General features: G+C 37.2%; 1 protein-coding gene across 3 annotated transcripts in view; it reads left to right on the forward strand.

Annotated features, from left to right (window-relative positions):
- atg7 (ATG7 autophagy related 7 homolog (S. cerevisiae)) overlaps positions 1–13,334 on the forward strand; it is a 202,107-nt gene that overhangs the window by 31,636 nt on the left and 157,137 nt on the right. For all 3 annotated transcript variants that reach the window (XM_061938552.2, XM_061938536.2, XM_061938544.2), the window contains exons 11-12: positions 5,079–5,223; positions 5,300–5,458. In XM_061938552.2, coding sequence (XP_061794536.2) covers positions 5,079–5,223; positions 5,300–5,458 — 304 coding nt within the window. The remainder of the gene's footprint in view (positions 1–5,078; positions 5,224–5,299; positions 5,459–13,334) is intronic.

Consider the following 13,334-nt stretch of genomic DNA (forward strand, 5'->3'; position numbering starts at 1 on the left):
AAACAGCTTTAATGATTTTTTAAAGTGAAAAAAAAACACACATATATCATTTGTTCACTCAATTTTTCCTTTAAAACCAACATAAAACTGATAACCACCCTTTTTTATATGATTAGTTTGCTAAAATAAAAAACAAAAAATGAAGACATTTTTTTTTCTTTTTTGGCGGCATTGAATAACAAGCAACAACATAAACTTAATTTTTACAGATCGATTTGATATGGCAATCATACCCAAAAGTAGTGTTCTGCGAACTTGAGTTTGCTGGTAAACAAACATAGAAGGACTAAAGAGAAGGATGGAAAAAAAACCCTGGGTAAATTCAACTTAAATCGTAGTACATTCCTCTGTCTTCTTCTACGTTTGTTTATCTGCAAGCGCAAGTCCACGTAAAACTACTTCCAGGTAAACTTGGCCTATCAAATGGATTTGCATTTTGTAAAAATGAAGTTAATATGCTTGTTATCTATATTTTTATATGTGATTAAATTAATACATGTATAATAATATAATATAATAAATAATGTAAATAATTCAATGTATACACCCTGATGATTATCTTGTGTGATGACTGTATTATGATGATAGTATATATGATAGTATATATCTGTATTATGAATCAATTTAAGTGGACCCCAACTTAAACAAGTTGAAAAACTTATTCGGGTTTTACCATTTAGTGGTCAATTGTACCGAATATGTACTTCACTGTGCAACCTACTAATAAAAGTCTCAATTAATCAATCAAAATAACAAAAAGTTAATGTTATTCAGTTTTTGTTTTGCTTGAAAAAGAGCCCCTGAAAGGGGCAAGTGGTAGAAAATGTACAGAGGTTATCTTTTTTTTTGGTGTTGGTTTCAGAAGAAAAAACTAATTATTCAATAGTTTATAGCTTATAGCACTGTTCCCCATCTCTGCTGAACAATGGCAGTATATGAGAGGCAGAGTCGTGTCTTAAAAAAAAAAGAAAAGAAAAAGAGTATGGCCAACTAAAAAACAGGCGCCATGACTGCTACCAAGGATGTATACGGCTATGACGCATGCAATTGCTGTCATTTTGACGTTAGTTTTTTTGACGAAATAAAACAAAATAATAAATCAATATATAGTTCTAATCATACTCAGGCTCATAAACCTGCTTTTATTCATAAACATGCTTTTATTTTGTGATGGGAACATTTTCCGGCCGTATTTGATGCACTCTGTTGCTACATTCCATGACCAGCAGGCACTTTAACATGCACCCGACGGCACAATAAACCTAAAAAAATACACTAAAACGACCAAAAAAACAAAATGTGTTTTGCCAAAATCTTCATTAGCTTTGGACCAACAATTACGGAGAAATTGTGACTTTTGTGTGAAGTATGTCAACTGTGGTGGCTGCCTCCAATGTATTAGTAAACACTGTATGTATCACTCATTTTGTATTATTATAATGGATCTTTTTTTTGTTTGTTTGTATTTTTTTTGTTATTTCCCCTTATTTCTGCACAATAACTCAAGTTTAGTAAAACTGGCGAGCAGTAGAGAATATGGAGTGCAACATATTTTGCTTTATTCATTATTGACATATTTCTTGCCACTTTATGTTGTGTATTTTTAATGAGCTTTCCAGTTCATTTTCTCATCTATTATAGCACCCACAATTTGGTTTATTTTACACATTCGATGTCCGTCTATTTGTATTTGTGTTTCACTTTCTCTTCTGCTGCTACCGAATTGCATTGATTTGGTTTTACTGAGATTCAAAAATAGTATGTTTTTGTAAAACCATCTTTTGGGGCGGTATAGCTCAGTTGGGGCGGTATAGCTCGGTTGGTAGAGTGGCCGTGCCAGCAACTTGAGGGTTCCAGGTTCGATCCCCGCTTCCGCCATTCTAGTCACTGCCGTTGTGTCCTTGGGCAAGACACTTTACCCACCTGCTCCCAGTGCCACCCACACTGGTTTAAATGTAACTTAGAAAATGGGTTTCACTATGTTGAGTTGAGTTTGAGTTTATTTCGAACATGCAAGCATACAACATGATACATCACAATCTCCAGTTTCTCTTTTCAACATGTTCGAAAAGGAGTAGGAAGAAGCAGAGCTTATTTAATCCTACCCCTTTTCTTTTACATAACAGTTGCTAAAACTTTTGTTCACTTCCTGTTCTCAATTTATTCACAATATACTCCATAAGTAATCACAATAAAAATAAGTAAATAAATAATAATTGGTGAAGTAAGTTACATTTCATATGTTGAGATAAGTAAGATTATTTTGTGAGTGAAAAAATGAAAGAATGGATGAGTTAAATAAATTCAGAATGTTTATCATGGTTCTTCTTCTTTGTACTTTGTAAACACTTTAAGTTTGAAGAGTTTCTTGAAGTGGATCATATTAGTACATTGTTTGATTGCTTTGCTTAATCCATTCCATAATTTCATTCCACATACTGATATACTGAAGGTCTTAAGTGTTGTACGTGCATACAAATGTTTTAAACTACATTTCTCTCTAAGATTATATTTCTCCTCTTTTTTTGAGAATTGTTGTATATTCTTGGGTAGCAGGTTATAGTTTGCTTTGTGTATAATTTTAGCTGTTTGCAAATTCACCATGTCATGGAATTTCAGTATCTTTGATTCAATAAATAAAGGATTTGTGTGTTCTCTATATCCAACATTATGTATTATTCTAACTGATCTTTTTTGTAACACCGTTAATGAATGAAGTGTACTTTTGTAATTATTTCCCCATATTTCTACACAGTAACTCAGATATGGTAACACTAGCGAGCAGTAGAGAATATGAAGTGATTTTTTGTCTAGAACATGTTTTGCTTTATTCATTATTGACGTGTTTCTTGCTACTTTATGTTGTATATTTTTTACGTGAGATTTCCAGTTCAATTTATCATCAATCATTATACCTAGAAATTTGGTTTCATTTACTCTTTCAATTTCTATTCCGTCTATTTGTATTTGTGTTTGACTTTCTCTTCTACTGTTACCAAATAGCATTATTTTAGTTTTACTGAGATTCAACGATAGTCTGTTTTTGTCAAACCATTTTTTTAGTTTGTTAATTTCTTCTGTTATTATTTGTAGTATCTTCTGTGTGTTCTCTCCTGAACAAAACGCTGTTGTATCATCCGCAAATAATACTAACTTTAAATCTTTTGTAACTTTACAAATGTCATTTAGATATAGATTGAATAATTTAGGTCCTAGTATTGATCCCTGAGGTACACCACAGGATATATTTAGCGTTGTAGAGGTGTGTTCGCCTAGCTTCACGTATTGTTTCCTGTTCATTAGATAACTTCTTATCCCGTTTAAGACCAACCCTCTGATGCCATATCGTTCTAGTTTTTTGATTAAAATATTGTGATTAATTGTGTCAAATGCTTTAGTTAGATCCATAAAAACTGCTGCCGCACATTTTTTATTATCTATAGCATTGGTAATTTCTTCTGTAATTTCAATTAAAGCCATCGAAGTTGAAACATTAGCTCTGTATCCATATTGATTTTCTTCGAGTATTCTATTTTTATTTATGAAACTCTCTAATCTGTTATTGAACAGTTTTTCAATGATTTTAGAAAATTGTGGAAGTAAGGAAACAGGTCTATAGTTTGTAAATTGATGTTGTCGCCAGTCTTGTAAATTGGTGCAACTTAAGCTATTTTCATTTTGTTTGGAAATTTACCTGTTTGAAATGATAGGTTACTAATATACATTAATGGTCCTGAGATCTCTTCAATAACCTTTTTTATCGTTTCCATATCAATTTCGTTACAATCAGTTGAAGTCTTAGATTTAAATTTTTTCACGATTGTAACTATTTCCTCCTGTGTCACATTACTGAGGAACATGGAGTTGGGATTTTGCTCTATGGTATCATTATAGTCCTCAATTGAAACTGGGTCTGGAATCCTTTCTTCCAATTTTGGTCCAATATTTACAAAATAATTATTGAAGCTTTCAACTACTTCCTTTATGTTGTCATTTTTTTATTTCCGTCTAAGAAGTATTGAGGGTAATGCCTTTTAGTGCCATTTTTAATAATGCTATTGAGGATGCCCCATGTTGCTCTCATATTAGTTTTGTTCCTGTCCAAAAATTCACTGTAATATTCTTTTCTGCATAATCGTAGTATGTATGTTAACTTGTTTTTATACTTTTTGTACTTAATTTCTGCCTCTGTAGTTCTTTGTGCTATACATTTCCTATATAGTGTATTCTTCTTCTTACAAGCATTTTTTAATCCTTTTGTCATCCATGGTTGATTATTCTTTTCTCTGCTTATTACTGAGTTGTATCCATAGCGCTTTGAGTCACTAGAGAAAAGCGCTATATAAATATAATTCACTTCACACTTCACTCTTTCATTTGTTAATTTCTTCTGTTATTATTTGTAAATAAATTCTGTGTGTTCTCTCCTGAACAAAACACAAAATGTTTACCTCGCGTAAGATGCTGTAATCGGTGGCTTTTCAGTGTTTTTTTCCAAACTTTCACTTCCCATACTTGTCTTCTTTCCGCGTTGTGGGGAAAGCGATGTAAAAGCTTTCCACAATTCTGGCAGGTGGAGCAACCCCATGCTGCACAACAGGGCATTTTCACACGTCTAAAAACGAATGAGGAGGCACTGCGAACTCATTTAATCAGTTCAAAGTTGGTAGTAGTGATGGCGTCCTGTAGTCACGTGAGTGCCTTTTAAACAATCATTGAGGACATTGCCTGAAATAAATTCACCATACTCTCTGCATACATGACTCTAAAGATGGTAAGGCGAATTTGGGGTTACTGGAGACTTTAATGACGGAAGACAGTTTTCAAGCTCTGGCTTCTCCTTGCCTAAGGCTGGGCTGCACTGCATTTGTTACCAAAGCGAGACTATATTGCGAGGCAATTACACTTCCTGTCCTTGACATATGATCCATCTGGGAACTCCCTATGTTTCTGTACTGTGCTGAAAATTCCAATTTGGATTATCGCTACACCCCGAATAGCTGTCAACAAATCATCTAGATAATGATCTGCCGAAGCTATACTGTTCCATACTAAATTATGGCAATTGTTCCATTTAGACTTGCAGAGTCCTCAGTTGACCTTAATCTCAAACTGATGCGATGGAGGTTGGTTCCTTCGCTAGACCTTGACAAAGTGGTCAGCACCAAGTGTCTTCTGTTGGGAGCTGGGACTCTGGGCTGCAATGTGGCCAGGACCCTGATGGTGAGGCTAAAGGGAAGAATGGACGGTTGCATAAGAGGGCTCACCTAATTGGCATCTTCTTCCTCCTTTATTGTAGGGCTGGGGGGTGAGACACATCACCTTTGTAGACAATGCAAAAATCTCCTACTCCAATCCCGTCCGACAGCCTCTCTACGAGTTTGAAGACTGTCTCGGAGGAGGGAAGTCGAAAGCCGCGGCAGCGGTGGACAGGCTCAACAAAATCTTCCCTGGTGTTGTAAGTACCAAAAGAAAATTGATTAAAAAATATTGCGAAAATTGTTGTTGTTAATACAAGCAGTATTATAATTGTTATTAATATTATAAATATGATCGGATGACGTAGAGCTGGGCGATATGGCCTTTTATTAGTATCTCGATATTTTTAGGCCATGTCACGATACACGATATATATCTCAATATTTTGCCTGAGCCTTGAATGAACACTTGATGCATATAACCACAGCAGTATGATGATTCTGTGTGTCTATATTAAACATTCTTGTTCATACTGCATTAATACATGCTTATTTTAAACTTTCATGAAGAGAGGAAAATCACAACTAAGTCAATTGACCAAAACTGTATTTATTAAACAGTTATTAAGCAGTGGCACAAACACTCATGTCATTTCCAAAACAGAAAGTGCAAGATTGTCAGAGAAATTTTAAAACAAGCTATGAGTGCACTTTTGTGCATGATGTCACTTAGATGATTTATCAAAACAACACTAAATTAAAGTGCACTTTTTGTGCAAAACGCCACTACAATAGTTTAAAACAAATAAAGTGCACTTTTGTGCATGATGTCACACAAGATATTTCAATAAATGTCAAATAAAAATGAGCTGCATAATAGGAAATCAAATAGTGTATGTCCTTCGCTATGTGGTAGGTTCCTGCGGACGTTATCTCCTTCTGTTGTTGACTTTTTTTTTTTCATACGGTATTGATCTGGAAATAGTTGCTTCGGCATTTTGTTGGTGTGGCACCGAACGGAGATGTTGACATGCGGAGTTTCAAGCACTCCTCATTCTCTAGCGGGTGACTTTTCAAATGATGCTACATTAGCAGTGGTGTTACTTTTTGTAGCAACGCTTTTGCCACATAATTCAATCAATCAATCAATCAATGTTTATTTATATAGCCCTAAATCACAAGTGTCTCAAAGGGCTGCACAAGCCACCACGACATCCTCGGTACAAAGCCCACATAAGGGCAAGGAAAAACTCACCCCAGTGGGACGTCGATGTGAATGACTATGAGAAACCTTGGAGAGGACCGCATATGTGGGTAACCCCCCCCCTCTAGGGGAGACCGAATGCAATGGATGTCGAGTGGGTCTGACATAATATTGTGAGAGTCCAGTCCATAGTGGATCCAACATAATAGTAAGAGTCCAGTCCATAGTGGGGCCAGCAGGACACCATCCCGAGCGGAGACGGGTCAGCAGCGCAGAGATGTTCCCAGCCGATGCACAGGCGAGCGGTCCACCCCGGGTCTCGACTCTGGACAGCCAGCACTTCATCCATGGCCACCGGACCTGTGCTGTTAAATGCTTCTACTGAGGTAGCATCTCTAATTGTTACCGGGAGGGCATTCCATAGTACTGGAGCCCGAATAGAAAACGCTCTATAGCCCGCAGACTTTTTTTGGGCTCTGGGAATCACTAATAAGCCGGAGTTCTTTGAACGCAGATTTCTTGCCGGGATATATGGTACAATACAATCGACAAGATAGGATGGAGCTAGACCGTGTAGTATTTTATACGTAAGTAGTAAAACCTTAAAGTCACATCTTAAGTGCACAGGAAGCCAGTGCAGGTGAGCCAGTATAGGCGTAATATGATCAAACTTTCTTGTTCTTGTCAAAAGTCTAGCAGCCGCATTTTGTACCAATTGTAATCTTTTAATGCTAGACTTAGGTAGACCCGAAAATAATACGTTACAGTAGTCGAGACGAGACGTAACGAACGCATGAATAATGATCTCAGCGTCGCTAGTGGATAAAATAGAACGAATTTTAGCGATATTACGGAGATGAAAGAAGGCCGTTTTAGTAACACTCTTAATGTGTGACTCAAACGAGAGAGTTGGGTCGAAGATAATACCCAGATTCTTTACTGATTCACCTTGTGTAATTGTTTGGTTGTCAAATGTTAAGGTGGTATTATTAAATACATGTCGGTGTTTAGCAGGACCGATAATCAGCATTTCCGTTTTCTTGGCGTTGAGTTGCAAGAAGTTAGCGGACATCCATTGTTTAATTTCATTAAGACACGCCTCCAGCTGACTACAATCCGGCGTGTTGGTCAGCTTCAGGGGCATGTAGAGTTGGCTGTCATCAGCATAACAATGAAAGCTAACACCGTATTTGCGTATGTTGTCACCTAGCGGCAGCATGTAAATACTAAAGAGTGCAGGGCCAAGAACCGAACCCTGAGGAACTCCGCACGTTACCTTAACATAGTCCGAGGTCACATTATTATGGGAGACGCACTGCATCCTGTCATTAATTGTTCAACATCTTTCCGCTTGAAGCCAAACCACCGCCAGACGATGGACTCTGTGCTGTTTTTCTTGGTAATTAATTCTTCCTTCATTTGTTACCAGATTCGCACCTTCTCTCTCTCTCGTATTACCACCCGCACCGCTCCGTTAGCATCGCAGCTAACGTTGCCATGTCGCTATCTGTCTGCTCTGCATGTGACGTTGCACACGTGACTTATGTAAGAAGGTGCGCTTGTTTTAAGTCTCTGTGAGAAGGAGAGACAAGAAAGAGTGGGAAACACATGCAGTGTAATGCCCGCAGCTAAAAGCAACTGCGTGAGAACGTATACTCGAATATCACGATATAGTCATTTTCTATATCGCACAGAGACTAACCCACGATATATCGAGTATATATCGTTATATTACCCAGCCCTAGGATGACGTTTGTGATAACCTTTACAGTTAAGAATTAGAAAAAATAGTAGAGTAAATAATAAATTGATATAATAAATAAAATACTGCATCAAGAACATAAGACAGTAATTCATTATGTTGTTAAATATGATATATTGTATTAGTTTAGGTGAATCAATCAATCGATCAAACTTTATTTATAAAGCGCTTTTCATACATAAAAGAAATACAACACAAAGTTCTTTACATATTTAAAACAATGCCTCGATTACCTGCCTCCCCCCAACAACAGTCTCATTCACACGCAACACAAATGAATGCATGATGAACGCACTATGCATACAGAGTACAGGCCAAAAGTTTGGACACACCTTCTCATTTCAATGCGTTTTCTTTATTTTCATGACTATTTACATTGTAGATTGTCACATCAAAACTACGACACCTGTGAAGTGAAAACCCTTTCAGGTGACTACATCTTGAAGTTCATCGAGAGAATGTCAAGAGTGTGCAAAGCAGTAATCAGAGCAAAGTGTGGCTATTTTGAAGAGACTAGAATATAAAACATGTTTTCAGTTATTGCACCTTTTTTTGTTACCGGTAAGTACATAACTCCACATGTGTTCATTCTTAGTTTTGATGCCTTCAGTGACAATCTACAATGTAAATAGTACTAAGTAATAAAGAAAACGCACTGAATGAGAAGGTGTGTTCAAACTAAGGTTGTACGGTATAGTACCGCGATACTGGTTAATCATATTCAGTACTATACCGCCTGTGAAAAGTACCGGTCCTCCACCCCCCCGCCCCCCAAATATCATCCCTGCAGGACGAGTAATAGCTAAACATGCTTCACTACACACCGTAGCTCACCGGCGTCACAATGTAAACAAACGCCATTGGTGGATCTACACCTAACATCCACTGTAATGGTACCAAGTACAGTAGCGTATCTAGTCGATACTACTATGATTAAGTCGATATTTTATGGCATCACAACATCTTCTTTCGGTTTTTTAAAATTTATATTATGTTATAAACTCAGGAAATACGTCCCTGGACACATGAGTACCGTACTTTGAATATGACCAATGTATGATCCTGTAACTACTTGGTATCGGATAGATATCATCCAAAACTAATGTAAAGTATCAAACAACAGAAGAATAAGTGCTTATTACATTTTAACAGAAGTGTAGATAGAACATGTTAAAAGAGAACGTAAGCAGATATTAACAGTAAATGAACAAGTAGATTAATAATTCATTTCCTACCACTTGTCCTTAATAATGTTGACAAAATAATAGAATGGAAAATGACACAATATGTTACTGCATATGTCAGCAGCTAAATTAGGAGCCTTTGTTTGCTTACTTAATAATAAAAGACAAGTTGTCTTGTATGTTCACTATTTTATTTAAGGACAAACTCTCAATAAAAAACATATATTTAATGTACTGTAAGATTTTTTTGTTCAAATAAAGCCAATAATGAAATTTTTGTGGTCCCCTTTGTTTAGAAAAGTACCGAAAAGTATCAAAACAATTTTGGTACCGGTACCACAATATTGGTATCGGGACAACACTAGTCCAAACTTTTGGCCTGTACTCTATGTAAAAAGGGAACCGGTATGTTTCAGAGGCAATATAGTACCGTATATGATTCATTAGTACCGCGGTACATACCGTACAACCCTAGTAGCGTCTGTCTATTGATTCCATTGATTTTTTTGACTGCATGCACATGCACACCAAAACACACACACAAACAGAATAATCCCATCCTGACAGGTTCACAGACATGTGTACTTAAAAGAACTCTTGAATCACAAATATCAGGATGGTTACCACAACAAGTAAACAAAGTTTCATCTGCAAAGTTACATCCAGCCAGAAGATGTTGTGCTTGCATATACACACTACATCACCATGGCGACACACGTAAGCTCAACCTTGATTGCTTTGGACTTTTCAAAATTAAAATTGTTTTGAAATTTTGCCTATCATTCACAATTCTTATTGAGACAAGAACACATTTGTCTTTCTTTTTCTATGCATTCTAACTCGTAAATAAAGTGGGCAAAACTCAGCCAACAATGGAGGAAATGAGATTCAACCTATTTTGCCTGTAAATTGTTCTAAAAACATTCAAAAACACCCATCAAAGTTGTATATACTGTACATGCTGTAAGTATATATGTAATGTACCAACAGGCACATTAATAATAGCATGTAATATTTACCGCATTTTTGTCATTTTAAGCATACAGCGGCGTATTAATTTCACAGATGTATCACAACGTTCGCTATTTTGTTCAACATTAATAACTACTAATCATGACAGACTTCATGATAGACAACAAAAACTATTTTGGGACAAATGATGATCCAGAACCTTATATTTCTGAGCCTCAATTTAAGGAGGATGAGCTGCATATTTTTGAAGGTGAGATCCAGCAATTAGCAGTATTGCTCAGTGCTAAACAAGAAATACAAAATATGAACATAATAAAACGATCACTTACTGCACAATGTCTGCTCTCACTGGGATGCCGACTGATGGGATGTTCATATCTTCCCGTTTAGATGAAGAATTAATCATAATCTTCACGTTCAAGTGTCTTTGTTTCTTTCTCGCCATCTTCAAATCTAAGTTGCATAGCGAAGATATTTATAAAATAATCTTGCCTTCCTTCATACTTCCTCCAAACGAGCGGTTTGGAATGTCCTCGGTCCTGTGACATTTTCTGCCCTCTGACGTCAGCGGATATCACCATATATGGTTGAAATGTACTCAAAGATCTTTGCACGAGTGTGCCGTTGTAGTTCAACACTGCAGTTTGTAAGCTCTTTCTTTTTCGCTATCCTTTTGTTGGGGGCCAGACTGCCTTGTCCATGCACATCCTCCACTGTTGCCATTTCTATACAAAGTAGCGTATAGTTCTAACTTACATCTGTCAGTAGCCTTGCTATGGAAGTGCTAAAAACTACAACACATATGGCGGGGAGGAGACACAGTCGAAGTGGAGCCATGTAAATAAGATCGGCCACAAAATAATAATAATGGATTAGATTTATATAGCGCTTTTCTAGACACTCAAAGCGCTTCACAGAGAAAACGACCCTATTCGGATCGTTTTACCACGTTACCTTATATTTAGGTGTGTGTGTGTGTGTGTGTGTGTGTGTGTGTGTGTGTGTGTGTGTGTGTGTGTGTGTGTGTGTGTGTGTGTGTGTGTGTGTGTGTGTGTGTGTGTGTGTGTGTGTGTGTGTGTGTGTGTGTGTGTGTGTGTGTGTGTGTGTGTGTGTGTGTGTGTGTGTGTGTGTGTGTGTGTGTGGCCGTAGAGCTAGGAGACAGGCAAGAGTGTTCACTCCGTTTCTTTCATGGCGCCATAGAGAGCTCAAAGCATTGTGAGGGGATTTATTTCATCAAACTTTCAGGAAATGTCCGAAATAGGATAAAAAGCAAGTCATTATTTTGGGCCTGATCCTGATTCAGGACTTTTTTACTATTGAGAGGAACTGCAGGGTCTTGCCGAGGTCCGCACTCCCTGCTGCGTTTTTTTTTTTTTTAAGGTATCTATAAAATGTGTTTTGTGTTCATATTTTTGGCTGTTTGGAACACCCTCCATCCATCCATTTTCTACCGCTTATTCCCTTCGGGGTCACGGGGGGCGCTGGAGCCTATCTCAGCACATTCATTGGATCTTCAATATTGTTTGGGGAAACATTGATTTTGTTTTGTAAGATTTGGTCGTCATCTGACCTTTTAGAACGGATTACATTCGTATGGACAAAAATCAAGGTATTATTTAGGGATGTCCGATAATGGCTTTTTGTTGATATTCCGATATTGTCCAACTCTTTAATTACCGATACCGATATCAACCGATACAGATATCAACCGATATATACAGTCGTGGAATTAACACATTATTATGCCTAATTTGGACAACCAGTTATGGTGAAGATAAGGTACTTTTTAAAAAAATCAATAAAATAAAATAAGATAAATAAATTAAAAACATTTTCTTGAATAAAAAAGAAAGTAAAACAATATAAAAACAGTTACATTGAAACTAGTAATTAAAGAAAATTAGTAAAATTAACTGTTAAAGGTTAGTACTATTAGTGGACCAGCAGCACGCACAATCATGAGTGCTTACGGACTGTATCCCTTGCAGACTGTATTGATATATATTGATATATAATGTAGGAACCAGAATATTAATAACAGAAAGAAACAACCCTTTTGTGTGAATGAGTGTGAATGGGGGAGGAAGGTATTTTGGGTTTGTGCACTAATTGTAAGTGTATCTTGTGTTTTTTATGTTGATTTAATTAAAAAAAAAGAAAAAACCGATACCGATAATAAAAAAAAACAACGATACCGATAATTTACGATATTACATTTAACGCATTTATCAGCCGATAATATCAGCCTGACGATATTATCGGCCATCTCTAGTATTATTGTATATGTAATATACACTATATTGCTGAAAGTATTTGGCCACCTGCCTTGACTCACAAATGAACTTGAAGTGCCATCCCATTCCTAACCCATAGGGTTCAATATGATGTCGGTCCACCTTTTACAGCTATTACAGCTTAAACTCTTCTTAGAAGGCTGTTCACAAGGTTGCGGAGAGTGTTTATAGGAATTTTCGACCATTCTTCCAAAAGCGCATTGGTGAGGTCACACACTGATGTTGGTGGAGAAGGCCTGGCTCTCAGTCTCCGTTCTAATTCATCCCAAAGGTGTTCTATCGGGTTCAGGTAAGGACTCTGTGCAGGCCAGTCAAGTTCATCCACACCAGACTCTGTCATCCATGTCTTTATGGACCTTGCTTTGTGCACTGGTGCACAGTCATTTTGGAAGAGGAAGGGGCCCGCTCCAAACTGTTCCCACAAGGTTGGGAGCATGGAATTGTCCAAAATGTTTTGGTATCCTCGAGCATTCAAAGTTCCTTTCACTGGAACTAAGGGGCCAAGACCAACTCCTGAAAAACAACCCCACACCATAATTCCTCCTCCACCAAATTTCACACTCGGCACAATGCAGTCTGAAATGTATCATTCTCCTGGCAACTTCTAAACCCAGACTGGTCCATCAGATTGCCAGATGGAAAAGTGTGATTCATCACTCCAGAGAAGGTGTCTCAACTGCTCTAGAGTCCAGTGGGGACTTGCTTCACACCACTGCATCC

This window comes from Nerophis lumbriciformis, linkage group LG03, assembly GCF_033978685.3.
Source record: "Nerophis lumbriciformis linkage group LG03, RoL_Nlum_v2.1, whole genome shotgun sequence".
Classification (NCBI taxonomy): Eukaryota; Metazoa; Chordata; class Actinopteri; order Syngnathiformes; family Syngnathidae; genus Nerophis; species Nerophis lumbriciformis.